The 15,547-nt window shown below is 39.8% G+C and overlaps 2 protein-coding genes across 2 annotated transcripts in view; one reads left to right on the forward strand and one right to left on the reverse strand.

Annotated features, from left to right (window-relative positions):
* The first annotated feature begins 753 nt into the window (after positions 1–753).
* krt15 (keratin 15) lies at positions 754–3,131 on the forward strand. Its single transcript, XM_042484644.2, has 7 exons — positions 754–1,277; positions 1,542–1,624; positions 1,762–1,918; positions 2,043–2,204; positions 2,326–2,451; positions 2,568–2,785; positions 2,896–3,131. The coding sequence occupies exons 1-7, from the start codon at positions 822–824 to the stop codon at positions 3,011–3,013; spliced, it is 1,320 nt and encodes a 439-aa protein (XP_042340578.2). The 5' UTR covers positions 754–821; the 3' UTR covers positions 3,014–3,131.
* Positions 3,132–5,120: 1,989 nt separating this feature from the next.
* The window catches only part of krt98 (keratin 98), a 28,383-nt gene continuing 17,956 nt past the window's right edge, over positions 5,121–15,547 (reverse strand). Inside the window, exons 2-8 of the mRNA XM_088075768.1 lie at positions 8,493–8,876; positions 7,708–7,790; positions 7,403–7,559; positions 6,599–6,760; positions 6,332–6,457; positions 5,391–5,778; positions 5,121–5,268 (exon numbers count right to left, since the gene is read on the reverse strand). Coding sequence (XP_087931894.1) covers positions 5,554–5,778; positions 6,332–6,457; positions 6,599–6,760; positions 7,403–7,559; positions 7,708–7,790; positions 8,493–8,831 — 1,092 coding nt within the window. The 5' untranslated portion in view covers positions 8,832–8,876 and the 3' untranslated portion in view covers positions 5,121–5,268; positions 5,391–5,553. The remainder of the gene's footprint in view (positions 5,269–5,390; positions 5,779–6,331; positions 6,458–6,598; positions 6,761–7,402; positions 7,560–7,707; positions 7,791–8,492; positions 8,877–15,547) is intronic.

The raw sequence follows: 15,547 nt of genomic DNA on the forward strand, positions 1-15,547 counted from the left end.
CAGTCTTGAATGAGGCCAGGTATTGACTGACGTTATGGACGTCTTCGAAAACTGTTTCTAACTCTGCAATCTGCTGTTGAGCAAAACATAAAACCTGTACACTTAAGTATATGTATACAATTTTAAGAAGAGGATGTAAAAAAATAACAGAAACTATGATAAAAAGGCCAACACCTAAAAGCTGATTTCATGGAAGATAACAGAGCAAAAAGACAAAGATGTGTGTGTGAAGAAGTGTGCTGGCTGAGAGTCAAAAAACAACTATCTCACTGATCCATTTCACAGTGTTTACAACACGTGTTGCCTTGGTAACATAACAGGTCTGGCCAGCATGGTTTGACCCTGAAGTTGAAAACTTGCCAGATTTGATTGAATACCTTAAGTGAGGCTTACAGTAACGGGTGTAGCTGTTTTACATTTTATAGTATACTTTATAGAAATAAAAGATGACGGTTCACATAGATGCTCTGCCTTTGTGCACACTAATGTGGAGCATGGGAATAAAGGACAAATGGAATAATGAAGCCACTGAGGACTGCAGGTAGTTGTGAGGTTCGAATGAATTCAGTAAATTCCCTAATAAGATTGGATCAAGTTAAATCCCTTATTCTCCTTCTCCTTACACAAAATGATCCTGAAGGTGTGTGTGATGGGTGGGGCAGAGCTACCATTTTAGGTAATGCTCCTCCCTTCAGCCCTGCACACCCTCACCCTCACCGGAGGCAGAAGCAGAAGGATAAAAAGGGGACAGAGGTAGAGCTGTGTATCTCAGTCCATCTCATCATCTCCAAGGCAGCAAGAGCTCCTAAGCAGTCTTAAAGATGTCCTCAAGAATGAGCCTGAGTTATTCCTCCTTTGGAGGTTCAAGTGGAAGTGGTGGAAGAGGCTTTGGAGGAGGCTCAGCGCGAAAGTTTTATTCTTCCAGTGTGTGTGGTGGTGCAGGTGGCTCCGGGGCCAAAATCTCTGTTTCCAGTTTTGGTGGTGGAAGAAGTGGAGGTGGAGGTGGAGGTGCCGGTGTCGGTTTTGGTTATGGCTATGGAGGGGGTGCAGGTTTTTGTGGAAGTGAGGGCCTGGACCTCCATGTTGGGGCCAATGAGAAGGCCACCATGCAGAACCTGAACGACCGTCTGGCCTCCTACCTGGATAAGGTGCGCAACCTTGAGAAGGCCAACGCCGAGTTGGAGCTCAAGATCCGCAATTTCTTGGACAGTAAGAGCTCCCCCAGTGCCCGTGACTACTCTGCTTTTGAGGCCACCATTGCTGACCTGCAAGGAAAGGTATGACACTCACACAACTTCTGAATGAGATACCAAAGCAGGTCACTCTGTTATTTATCATAGAAATGATATGTTGGAACTTTAACTTACCTAAGTAGAAAAGCATACACAAATGCATGATTTTGTACTGTGCTTGCATTGCATTCAGTGCTTTTGAGAAGTGTTGTTAGCAGCATATTTAATGTTTGCCAGGTCTCTTTGAAGTTGGAGACAGCTGGATGAAAGAAATGCATGAACTCACTAAAACCTTGTTTCATCACACAGATCCAGGATGCCACCCGAGTCAATGGAGGCATCTATCTGGCCATTGACAATGCAAAACTGGCAGCAGACGACTTCAGAACCAAGTAAGTATCAGAACGAGGACCAGAAATTGTCTCAAATGTAGTAAAATGGAAAAAAAAAGTTAAATTACTCTGAGGCAATACATGAAAGATGTACACATTGATGATGTGCAAATGTCTGATCGCTTGCTGCCTCACAGGTACGAGAATGAGCTTGCCATGCGTCAATCAGTGGAGGCAGATATCGCCGGTCTTAAGAGACTGTTGGATGAGCTGACACTGGCCAGATCAGACCTGGAGATGCAGATAGAAGGCCTCAGGGAGGAGCTCATCTTCCTGAAAAAGAACCACGAGGAGGTGCAAAAACCTAACAGCTATCTGAATGGATCTTTATTTATTTTGCTCATTTGAATGTAGGTTAAATTTTCTTCACACAACTCAGGAAACATCCACCTTTAACCAAACTCCTCTTATGCAACAGGAATTGGAAGCCTTGAGAAGCCAGATGAGTGGACAGATCAATGTGGAGGTGGAAGCCAAAAACCAGCCGGACCTGAGCAACATTATGGCTGAGATTCGTGAGCAGTACGAGCAACTGGCTAACAAGAACCAGAAAGAACTCGAAACCTGGTTCCAAACAAAGGTAAGACTGGACCCAAACCATATTAGTGATATTAATTGACTAAGCATTTGTCATTGCCTTTTTGGGGTGTTATGTATGTAACATATTTATTTAACACTGGTGTTCTCAATGTCTACTGCAGACAGAGACTCTGAACAAGGAGGTGGCAGCCAGCACAGAAACCCTCTCAACTACCAAGACAGAAATCACTGAACTCCGTCGCACACTACAGGGCCTGGAGATTGAGCTGCAGTCCCAACTGAGCATGGTAAACGATAATAACCTCGGGCAAATCTTACAAACTATTTGAAGCACCCAGAGTACTTTTCAGTTTATTCATGCCTCCTCGTCTTCGTCCTTTTTGTCTTCACTGTCCCTCTCCAGAAAGCAGCCCTTGAAGGCACTTTAGCTGACACAGAGGCACGGTATGCCATGCAGCTCCAAGGCCTCCAGTGTCAGGTGACGTCCCTGGAAGAGCAACTGATGTGTCTGCGCGCTGACATTGAACAACAGAGCCAAGAATACAATATGCTGCTCGACATAAAGACACGGCTGGAGATGGAGATCGCAGAATACAGGAGGCTGTTGGACGGAGAGGGCAGGTAATTTGTCTGCAAAGAACAGTTCTATTCTTTCATTATAAACAAATAACTGTGTAAAATTAAGCATAATTTTTATTTAATACAAGCAATGTAATTCTTCCCCTTCACAGTACTCCCTTTCCCCGTGGGTTTGACTCTACCATGACTAAGTCTTCCAAGGTGGTAGTGATCACAGAGGAACTGAAGGACGGAAAGGTGGTGTCCTCCTCTACTACCACCACCTCCTAATCGTTCTCATGCAGAAAACGCAACACAAGGGGCCTGAGGACCACAAGCAGAAACACTTGCCAATATTTCCTTCACATACACATGTGAATACAATAAAAGGCTGCCAGTTTGATACCTACTCATGTGTCCTTTTTGACTTATTTGTGTGTCAGTTCCAAATGATGTCCTGATAGTGGTATGGTTTTGAGATAAAACCACAAAAACATAAGTGGATGAAACAAATGTCTTATAAAATTACATATTTCTGACAGTCACTGACAAGAGAGGATTTAGAGGGTCTGAGATATGACTAATAAAATCATAACAGCTTGTAGCTGTAGCCACATTATGTCCTGAATGTAAAAGGAGAGAGAAACTGGATCTGTCAATATAAAGTTGCTAATATGCATCCTGAGGTTAGTTGGTAAAATCAGAGCAAAGAGTAATAATGCTCTCCCCTCTCCTCAACAATTTCCGCTGAGATACCAGTGAGTTCAGGACTGAAGCCCCAGGGGATACACTGTGTTTAACAACACAGCAGTTGTACAGCTCTAAAGCAGAGCACAAACAGCATGCATGCTCCAATAAATACATTATATACTTTTATACCACTCCACTGTACCTCCAATGTGGCAACGTATCGTAAATACCTCACAACAGTCAAGTCATGGGTTTGAATCTGTTTCCTCCAGCAGTACTCATGCAAATTTTGATGTGAGCATGAATTCCACTCTCTGGGTGCTAAACTGGATTGGCAACTTGTCAACGCTGTTTGCTATACTTTCACTCAATGCATGCTGGGATTGTTCCCAGTCCTTCATTACACTGATTAAAGCTACATCAATCAATGTTTGGCCCCCAGCGGGTAGAGCATATAATGAAACTGAAAAAACAAACATAAATGGTGCACATTTATTCCAGTGAAAGTTGAGCTTTTAAGGCTCTAGAAAAACAATAAAAATTAACTTAAACACAAATAAAAGACTAACAATTTAACTTAACAAGGTTGCACTACCACAGTTGTCTACAAAGTCAAATAGGCAGGAAGGCTGATTTGCCATATCTTTTTTTTTTCATGAAGAAATTGGCAAATATTTTTTTTTGTGATTTTGTTATGGAATGGGTACAGAAAAAAAACATTAGGCAGTACAGGATGCCACAACGGAGGTCATCCCTTAAACCCAGTTAATCTTGCCACAGTTGAAAAAAAAAGTTTCTTTCAGAATTAAAGTGCATCGGAGGGTAAGAGCCCCTTCCCATTTGCCACATCTTAATAAGCTCTTTTAATATTGTATTTCCATGAGACAGAGGTAGTGTTGGTCCTGAAACCACATTTTGAAATTCTCATTCTCACCTTAAAATCTCAGTTTCACCAGTCAAGGTCACAACTGATGGATGTCACTCAATTACATGTACTCTAGTCTTAGCCCTGACTTGGTCTTGGTTTAGGTGGTCGTGACTACAACACTGAGCAGAGGAACTCTCAAATGATCAAACACAGTCCTAATACATTTGGCATGATATGTTAGCAAATGATGCCTTTGCATCCATCAGAAACACAGCAACATAATCCTATTGAAGCCATACAGCCACCTTAGTTATATAAAACCAGTGTTAACGGACCATTTAGCTTTGGTTTGGTCTTTTTCGAATGTTTGGGTCTTAAATACTAGATGTACAGGAAGTGGGTAGTCTTATACTGGTAGTGTACAGTATTTGACTTTTTTGAAACTTTGATGACCGTTTGGTATCAGGTAGGTAGTGTACATGAGGTTTATTAGAGTTTGTTATATAAACAACTTGTTAAAAAGCATTGACATGGAACAATACAAGCCAAAAAAATAAGCTTAACAAGGCTGAAAAATAGCCCTTAAAGATGCAGAATTTGGGAATAATTCTTTGTGGGGTTTGTTCCTACGAGCGATCCCTTTCATACATGTATTTTATCCCATCTTTGCATAGAAACATTAATTAACACACAACACAAGGAAAGTATGTAAGTTATTGGAATCACATGATATGTAGCCTACTGTACAAAATGTTCAGTAATTATCAGTGAGGGAAAATAATAGAAATGTGCGATCTTTTATTCATTATAAATGATTTAAAAAAACACACACAAGAATGCTTAATTCAACTGCATGATCTTTATTATTTTTTGCAAATACTTGCAATTTATCACTCAATCTGATCCACGTCCACATCAACAGTCTTGCTGCTGTCGACCACCTTTCCATCCACAACTGTCTCCACCACTGTGATGACCTTTGTGACCACTGAGGAAAAGAAAAGATACAATACTCATTAGCAGATGGCATCACATTTCTTAAATCCAGTTAAAACTCAAGTTGCACTTTATTGATTAAATGTGAATTATATTATGGGAAAAATGCATTACCTTGTTTTGAGCTGGTAATGGAGAGAAAAAGAAGACAGAAAACATCAGTCCACAACATCTAAATTGCCATTAAATGTTTTCAACTGAAGTTGACATGTTTTATATATTTATTTATATATATATATCCCCCCATACAATCCATTTCCCCCTTTTTCACCAAGTCTCACCTGTCATCCTCCCCATCCAGCAGCCTCCTGTACTCTGCGATCTCCCTCTCCAGCCGGGTCTTGAGGTCCAGCAGCATGTCGTACTCCTGTTTGTTGCTGGCGATGTTTGCGTGGAGCTGAGACAACTGAGCCTCCAGACTTGTGACCATGTTCTGGAGACTTGCTAACTGTGCAGCATACCTTGCCTGAGTCTCTGCCAGGGTGCCCTCCAACGATGCTTTCTGTTGTCGTTGAAGGAGGAAATTGTATGGTGAGTCAGCAGTAATTAATCACATTATGAGATGTTACTTGTTGCCAGCAAGGAGTTGCTGCAAGGCTTTTGTAGTTTGGCGTGTTTTACTAATATCACGTGGTTCTGCATCTAAAGGTAATATCATCTGCCTACCAGCATCTTAAAAACTAATAAAGTCACATTTTATGTTTTATGTTTAGTGCCAGCATTAAAGTGACACCTTGCAGACTCCTGGAAGTTGCTAACTGCTAAGCTAATCAGCTGCAGGCTGTAGATTTAAAATCAATGGACAGCTACTACCACACAGGTGGTGGTAGCTTTTACGCTGGCTGTAAAAATTCAAGATCTAACATGATTTTTTTTATTAGCTTTGAAGATTCTGGTAAGTCGATTTTGTTACATTTAGACTGATATAGATACTGTATATTGGCTAGCTAACTCTTGACAAAAAATAAGCATTTTTAGACCATCGACAGAGTGGTTATTATATGTAGTAGCATCCCGGTGTCACATCAAACTGATGTGAACATATGTTGACATACCATGCTCAAATTGGACTGCAGGTCGATCTGAAGCCTCTGGAGGGTGCTCTTCAGGTCCTTAATCTCTGAGCGGGATGACATCAGTGTCTCTGTGTGTGTGATCACTTCCTGTTCCACTACTGCCATCTGCAGCGATCAGACAAACAAACAACTCTTTTACTCCACAATTATAGTAGATTACTGATATTCCATTCAGAAAATTAAGCTCAATTTAACTCTTAAGGGTTCGCAGAGGTGGCTGTGTTCTGAATAACTATAACTTGTCACCTTGTTCTGGTACCAGGACTCAAGATCCTTGCGGTTCTTGCCGATGACACCCTCATAGTGGTCTCTGATATCTGACATAGCCTGGTTCAGGTCTGTAGAGGGAGTAGCATCCACGGCCACGTTGACCTGTCCCCCCATCTGGCTCCTCAGCAGAGCCAACTCCTGCAGGGGTCAAATGACAACACCTCAATCAGTCTGTGCAATAACCTCAAATAATTCACTATTTTTTAATTATTACAATAGCACCTGATGGATTTGGACCTTTGATCTATGTGTGTGTGCGTGTGTGCGTGTGTGTGTGTGTGTGTGTGTGTGTGTGTGTGTGTGTAACAGTAGCAGTGAGCTAATGGAGGGAAAGAAGAATACAAGGAAGTTTGCAGAAGGAAAAGGGGCCGGGTTGGGACAAAGGAAGAAGACGACAGACCTGTTTGTAAAAACACTAACCCAACATGGAATTTCCTCAGTGGTATCAGAGGTGATGCAGAGGTCATATGTACAAACTCTGACCAGCTTAGGCCTCTATAGATGGCTATAATAAATGGTGACAGCTTTGTCTTACAGCGAATAGCTGTTTGTGTTTGTCTCTAAGCTGCTGAAAAGATGGATAATGATGAGTTAAATCAATCACCAGTTTACTAAATCACTCTCAGGTTCTGTGCATACAGAGAGGGTGTTGGCCTGTGTGCAGGAATGTATTAGGGGTATTGTACACGAATCAGTTTTGCTGCTTGAAAGCCTGACGTCCACAAACCTTGGATTGGTTAAAATGTTTGCACGACTACTCCCACATCTATACACTCTCACCTCTTCGTGATTCCTCTTGAGCATGATGAGCTCGTCCTTCAGGTTCTCATATTGAGTCTCCAGGTCCATTCTGGCCAGATTCATCTCATCCAGCACCTTCTTCAGCCCAGCGATGTCAGCCTCCACGGTCATCCTCATGGCCAGCTCGTTCTCATACCTAAAGAAGAGGGTGGCAAACAGGTCAGAGAGGTTTCAGTGGCTCATTTAGATTTGGAGTTGTCTGTGAGACATGAGTTCATGCTGTGATGTGCACATGAAAGTTCATTTATTTGGCATCATAGAGAGGGGCAGGGGAATACACTCACTTCATTTTGAAATCATCAGCAGCCAGTTTTGCATTGTCAATGTCCAGAATTGTCTTGGCATTAAGCCTTGAGGCAATGCGAATCTGAAAAACAAAATCAGGGAAAAAAGTACCATCAAGCTTATGTTTCATACAGTTTTGTTTACAAGTATCTCCAATATAGCAGTTTTTAGACAGATATGATTACCAATGTCTCGAGATTTAAAAAACAAAAAAAAAAACCCCAGCCCCTGATGTACTAATTCATCAAATGGTTGATATTCAATTTTTACGCTTTTTGGAAAAGGATTTCTTAAAAATGTGGCTCTTTTAGTGCTGTACACAACACAAAACTTTATTATTAACATGCACATTAACACATAATCATATACAATTATTTTTTAAGATTGACTGAAAAAATACACATACAGCATGTGCATAATTGATGTACTCTGAAATACTGGCTAATGATACAACATTTTATATATTTCAGTTGGACTTTGCTGTAAACCTACACTGCATCCTTTTGTAAGCGTTACTGTGACACTGAACCCTGTCGACAGGATGTGACGCACAACTGAATCGCACCGTAGTCCTTTCTGTTTGTGTGATGTGCTTTCTGATAGACACATCACACTATTTCCACACTATGCTAGAGATGGCCCTCCTGGCTCTCTAACTACAATGTCAACTGTCATATCCCCACATATTGTACATACCTACATCTCCCAACACACTCGCAGTTAAAGATGAGAAGAGGCGGATAACAGAAAATACACACACACATATTTGTGTCCATTCTCTTACCTTGTCCTTCAGGTCATCGATGATGGCGAAGTAGCTGGTGTAGTCGTGGCAGATGACTGTCCTGGTCTGGTACCAGTCTCTGATCTGTTTGTCCAGACGGTCATTCTCCTTCTCCAGGGTGCGCACCTTCTCCAGGTAGGAGGCCAGGCGGTCGTTTAGGTTCTGCATGGTGGCCTTCTCGTTGGCACTGACGTGGAGGTCCAGGCCATCGGCCAGGTTGAAGCCTCCGGAGGATGGTGCAAAGCTCTGCTGGGTTGAGGAGATGCGGGTGCCACGGCCGCCTGCTCCACCGTAGACACTCATGGTCCTCTGGCCGTAGGATCTGGTGCTGAGAGACATGCTGGGAGGTCTGGATCAGGATCAGGAAGGATCACTGGAGATGATCTGCAGTTGAAAGCATCACCGTGGTCTCCTTGGTTATATAGCTGTCAAAAGCTGCAAAGTGGGAAGGGCCTGGGGGGGGGTAGTTGAAAGGGAAGAATGTGGCTAACCCCCCACTCCTCTATGCAATCTCTTCATCAGCATGGGTGCGGTGACTGGTGGGCAGGTGTTCATCCGCCTTGTTTCAGGTCGAACTCGTGATTCCACATTTTACAGTTTCTCTATGAAAGGGCATTCCTCGAATACTGCTCGCTTCACTTATTCTGGAGTCTTGAACCACTAGAAGTTTGTAATTACAGAGTTTCTTGTTTTGAAGGCAGGTTTAGAAGCCTAGGTCATATATATTCTTAAATAATGTGTTCCTATAGAAGAAACTGCAATGTGTAACTATCTTGTAAAATATTTACTCACTGAAGTGACAGAAATGGCACATACCAGCGACAATGTCACCTCAGTGAAACTTGGGGCCAAATGTTGAGGGCAAGGCAGTTAAAGTTAAGGCAAAGTTATTTTTGTCATGTACGCATCTAGGCAAGATGTTCAAGATTGTGATAATTAATATTTAGACAATATAACTGCAATAATGAAAGAATTTAGATTTTTATTACAGTTTAATAAAGTGTTATAGGTGCCCAGCCAACTTATTCTTGCAAGAAGATACTTAAATTACCCACATGGACGAGTGAAAAGAGAGTAAGAGGGCACCATAATGCAGTGATAGTCAACTTATTGCCCCAGTGCCTAATCTGGCCCATGATAGGGGTGCTGGATGGCCGCTGACCATTTTATAATAAGTAATGAACATAAATTGGTTTACACTGGGATTTCTTTTGTACTTTTAATGTCATTAAGGTGCCAAAGAGGATAAAAACATTAAAACAGAGCTTATTTGAAAAAAAAAAAATAGTGGCAGGGGAGGATCCCCTGACATCCAACAGAGGTCCAGGCTAAACCCCAAATGTCCTCAATCCTAGAAACATCCATTACATATACCTGACCTGTGCAGGACTGCTCCTGGCATATTGTCTTTTTGCAAAAGTGGCTCAATGGCAAAGCAAGTTGAGTGCAAGTTGAGTGTCCCTGCTGTACTGCATCAATGTGTCAGAACATTTCAGTCATAAACTTAAATTAATCACACACTGCTTTCATGCCATGATGGTTAGCCTTGAACAAAAACTGAGCAAAGTCAAACATGTATGTAAACATGCTCTGTCATCTACATTCATCAACTGAAACACGAAAAGCTGAACACAAACATCATGTTAGAATGAACATATTTTTTTCCAACATCATCCAAATTACACAGGTGACACCTTATGTCCTCTGGGGATCTTCATTGTAAATGTGCTTAATAGCACAATAATGTGTATCAGTATAATAGTGAGCATCTGTTGCCCTGCATAGAATTTTTGTGGCGTGTTTGGGGATTATTTCCTCTCGCGCATGCACAGAACGTACATCTAGTTTACCGTTGGCTGTAGTCTTTGCTGTGTTCAAATGTAATTTTTAGGCTGAGACACAGGTGATGTAAGGTGACATAACAGTCAGCCTTCAATGCCACTGATTATTTAATGTCTATTTGGTGTGTCTAGGCCCTGTGATTAAGGCAACTTATTTTACATTACATATAAAGTAAACCAAACCTTGAAAATATCCCTGAAATACCACCCCATAAAGCCAGTTTTATAAAAAAAATATGACTTTGTATGAGCTCTTACGCACATGCACCTCATGCAAGCATTCTGGAAAATCTGTTTATGTGCTGCTTCCTTATATGTGCTTAGCAGTCAAGAACATCATTTGTTTTTCACTTATTTTGATACTACAAAAACATAAATGCCTTAAGTGACGATAACGCTTGTATTATACATACTAATTGCTTTAAATGGTCTGTGAAGCTTGATTTCTTTTAATATGGCATGCATGCAGATAATTAATTATTATTTATTCTTCACCAAAAATATGTACCTATTATCCAGTGGTGAAAAGTCTCTAAGTACATCCACTAAAGTACAGTAATTAAGTACAACTTTGCAGTATTTGTATTTTACTAGGGTAATTCCATTTTATGCTACTTTATACCCCTACTTCTTAAAATTTTACAGGCAAATATTGTACTTTTTACTTCCATTACATTTATTTGATAAGATACTAATTAGGATACTTTTCAGATTTAGACTAAAAATATAAATATAAATGATCTACTAAATTATGATGTATTATAATCAGTAAAGTTACAGTATATGAAATTGTTTAAATAAGCCCCACCTTTAATAGCAGCAACATTAAAGTGATGTACACAATAATGGATACAAATATTCTCTAGTCATGTAAAATGGGTCATTCTGGACACGAGTACTCATACTTATGGTACTCAAGTATATTTCAATGCTAATACTGTTGTACTTTTACTTAAATGACATTCTGAATATCAGACTTTTCCTTGTAAAGAGTATTTTTACTCTATAGTTCTACTACTTAATTAAAAGATCTAAGCAGTTCTTCTACTTCTGCAGTTATCTGACTTTCCGACTGAGGAGGAGACATTCATGTGAATAAATACAAAGGAAAAGTGGTCCTCTTTGTTTGTTTCCTCTCTGAAAATTGTAGGGCAAGCCGGACGAGTTACTGATAAACTAAACTTGTTTTGCTTGTGAAACTGCACTCCCCATCGTCACAGGCCATCATTAAACCTATCACAAGAGATGGAAACAACGTAAAAACGACCTGGAATAATCACAAACAACTACTTAATGTCTAACTTAGCAAAAATGTGCCAGAGTGTTTTATTGCTTTAATTATCATTGCAGCCTGCACATAACAGAAGCACACCGTCATGCCAGTAAAAAATAATCACCTTCCTGTTGTCTCAGTCATACACAGAGCCAGGCTGAACCCACGGTTTACCTCTGCTGTCATTTCACAACCCTTCACTCCGCAGTCACACTGATAAGCAGGGTGAGGCCTGAGAAAGGGATGACTGATGGTTTGATTGCATCTGAAGAATTTCAATCAACCTATTCTTCAAACATCATATGATGTGGAAAAATAGTGTTATAGGGAAACTGGCAGACATTTTACTCCACTTACAGATGTCAAGTAGTAAAATGATCAGTGAGGGATGATGCCTGTTTGAAATTCTTTACACTGTGTTTTATCTTAAAATTAAGCATTAAAATACTGAGATGTGATTGGAAAAAAGGTGAATCAGGGAGCAAAGACAAAATACAGAATTTATGTCATTGTTTAGCGAAACTATTTTGGTTGGCTGAAACGTCAGTCATAACGTGGTTACGATAACGACTAGGCTTACAATAAGCCTGCACAATTTCTTCTGTCTCAGGGATCAAATTTAAGTCTCAGCTGTGTATTTTATTTGTTCTCAGACTTGTCAGACTTCTGAGAAGCCCACAAGCACAGCAGAAGAACTGCTGATTCTTTTGCTCCTTATGTCACCAAAGGGGCGGTTATTTCGATTTATTTCTGATGAGACAAAGAAAAGACTATTGTGATTTAAAAAAATTTCCTCTGCAATGATTGGACTTGTATTTGGCCAACTGCCAATACCACCATGAAAGTATCTGAGGACTTTTATCTTGATTCACTTGTAGAATGTGAATCATAGACAGAACAATGCTTCCTGTAAAGTAAGTGGTGGCAGTTTGTAGATTTAAAAGCAATGGTTGCAATCTACCATGAAATGGAAAAAAAACCTGCAACTATGCACCATTGAACGAAGAAAGTGAGTGAAAGGCAACACGCACAATCCTTGTCTCCTTTGTTGTGAAGCAGAACTAATCACCTGAGGATCAAATTTTAAAGGAAAAAAGAAAGTATGTAAACAAAAAAACATTCGGTCACATGGATCTTTCTCAAGACATATTTAAACATCACAAAGTGACACAGTGCTTAAGTACAGCCAGTAATTGCATGAAAGTCCACAACTGTGTTGGACATGTCCCCGTGATCACACAGAAACCAATAAGTCAAGGAGATGCCATGACTTTTCCATCATAAACTACTGCCAAAAAGGCACAAATTGATGCTTTAAAAAATCAACAAAATACAGGAAATGAAATGCTTAAATCTCAAAACTGGGCAAGACCCACATCACTCAATGGTTCCACCCAAAGGATGACGAAACATGACAAAACAACTACATCCTTGATGATGGTAACAAAGATGGTGTCACATAAAACTCACTTTTTTCCCCTTTCTATTATTTATTTATTTATTTTTTTCATTGATTCTTAATCTAACCAGATTTGTCCCACTGAGATCAAAAATCTCTTCACAAGGGAGTCCTGGCAGAGAATAGCAGCATCCAAGAGTTTCAACAAGAAATAAAATTTACGTAAAAGCACATAGATTTAGGTGACATAGAATTACTACATAAAACAGAAGCACACAGCCTGTAATCAATAGATTTCACCGTGGTTTTAAACTGATTAAAGGTCACCATGTGTTGAAGCTTAAGATCAATCTACAGCTTGTTCCATGCTGTAGGTGTAGGGTTTTTCCACAGCATTTAGTTGTTAATATAAAACCAGATTTTGTCCCTGCAGGTGAAACATGAGTGTAATTAATCAAGGATGGATCTGTTCCACTAAATGTCCCAGTAAGACAGCATGCGTAATACCAGAGATTAGTGTTTTTAGTTACACCTCCGATTTTCCTGCTTCAACATGTCAAACTGTCTGCACACTTACTCAGGTCAACACAAGTACAACATCACCCGAGGCGAAATCTGGTTTTATATTAACACCTATTGAATAAACTTAATCAAAGCAATGTGTTTTTATTGTAGGATCTATGCATCATTTTAATTCTTTTGACTTCTAATGAGGCTTACAGCTTTAACTTTTTTCCCAGAGCTCTGCAGGCCTAACCACCTTTCAATCCTTCAGTAAACCTGATGGCCCGAAAAACAACTTTCTCGATTTCACCTTAATCCTTTCAACATCTTTACTTCATAACAGAAAAGGGCTTTTGTTTTCTCAAACACTTCAGACAAAAATGTGTCCCCACCTGCTTCCTTGGTGCCACACCAATGCTGGTGGTGCGTTTGCATTGATAAGAGGTATTTGAGGTGTTGTAACACTCTTTTATGTGCTCAGGGCTTGTGCAAACAATGTTTTATATGTGGCAACATTTTTCTGCTGACTACTCAGAAAAGTAACCGTACTTGGGAAAAAGCGTACAACTGAATCATTGAAACTCAGAGTTTCAGTTGAGATGACAACTGTTATAAATGTCTAAGACAGAAACACAAAGTGACACATCATCAGTTCAGGGACATGAGGCTGTAACACTTAGTGTAAAGGGACATGAAGCGTCTACAATAAATGTTGCTTTTAACAGTGAACTACAGTGGATACAATTAGGAGTTTTCTACACTAATAAACAGGAAATATACTTCAACATCTTTTACAAATACATGTAAATGAATAATATGTGAAAAATAAACAACTGACCACATAAGTATTCACTTTCTATGCAAAACAGGGGCTAGCTGCATTCCACATCACATACTTTTCTTTCTACTTTTAGTAGGTACTGCGGCTGCCCTAACAAAGACTGTATTATTGCATGGGGGGGGAGGGGTGCATGCACACAGTTGGGACATATTTCTTCCTCATAGCACTGCACCCCAAACTTTGACCCTCTAACTCATACATCGGTTACTTTGGAGATTAAAAAAAAAAAAAAACGCCATTTGCCAAGTTTTCCAGAGATGTGGTTAACACGGAGAGCTCTGCTATTGTTACTTTGCAATGTGTGTAGTTCTAACTTTTAAGTAATAACTGCACGCATTGTAGACTAACATATCATATATTCACTACAATGAAATTGTATGCATTCCTGTTATTTTCATAATTACGTCCTTTTGTTGTTGGTATTCTTTTTGATTATTTTGTTCAATTAAAAATATGAATAATCCCATTAATACTATTCGACTGGTCACCAGCCACTTGAATACACTGTTATCTGTCTTGCAGCCTCTGTCAGCTGTAAACAAGCTGTCAACAAGCTGTCAACAAGCTGTCATTTGTTTGCAGCTCAGTTGGTGTGACTAATCTTCCGCTGCGCAAAGGATTGTGGGTCAGAATAGCCAGAAAAAGAATGCTACTTTGCATACTGCAAAATGTGACTGAATGTAGTACTTGGTATTTGGGGCATACTGTATTTGACATACTACTGTTTTGGGACATACTAAATCTTGTGTAGTTTTAAGGAGGAAAAAATTGTAAATTATTTTTTTTTAGGCCATATTGCCCAGCCCTAGACAGTGAAAAACATGAAGAGCATGGACCCTCTGTGGGATTTAGGCTGTTTACTCAGTGTCCAGTGATGCATTGGTCCAACGTACAATGAGTTTTTTTTGTGGTGAAAATAATTGATTGCATATAATGAATGATAAATCCAAGTGTAATTATGAATGGTATCAGTTCTTATTTAAAAGAGACATCCCTGCAGATCACGATGAAAGCAGTCCATTGAAAAAAATCCAGAAATTTAGTTCTATTCTAAAATGTCCATAAGTGTGCAGCTGCTGTATTTGTCTCACAACCTGGATTCATCCTTGGGTTGTTAAAATACATTCAGTGTTAAGAGATGCAGATGAGCTAAAGAAAAAAATGGCTCAAGATATAAAATTTAAGAAAAGTTACACT

This window comes from Plectropomus leopardus, chromosome 3 (genome assembly GCF_026936395.1).
Source record: "Plectropomus leopardus strain MGB_pleo_1.0 chromosome 3, ASM2693639v1, whole genome shotgun sequence".
Classification (NCBI taxonomy): domain Eukaryota; kingdom Metazoa; phylum Chordata; class Actinopteri; order Perciformes; family Serranidae; genus Plectropomus; species Plectropomus leopardus.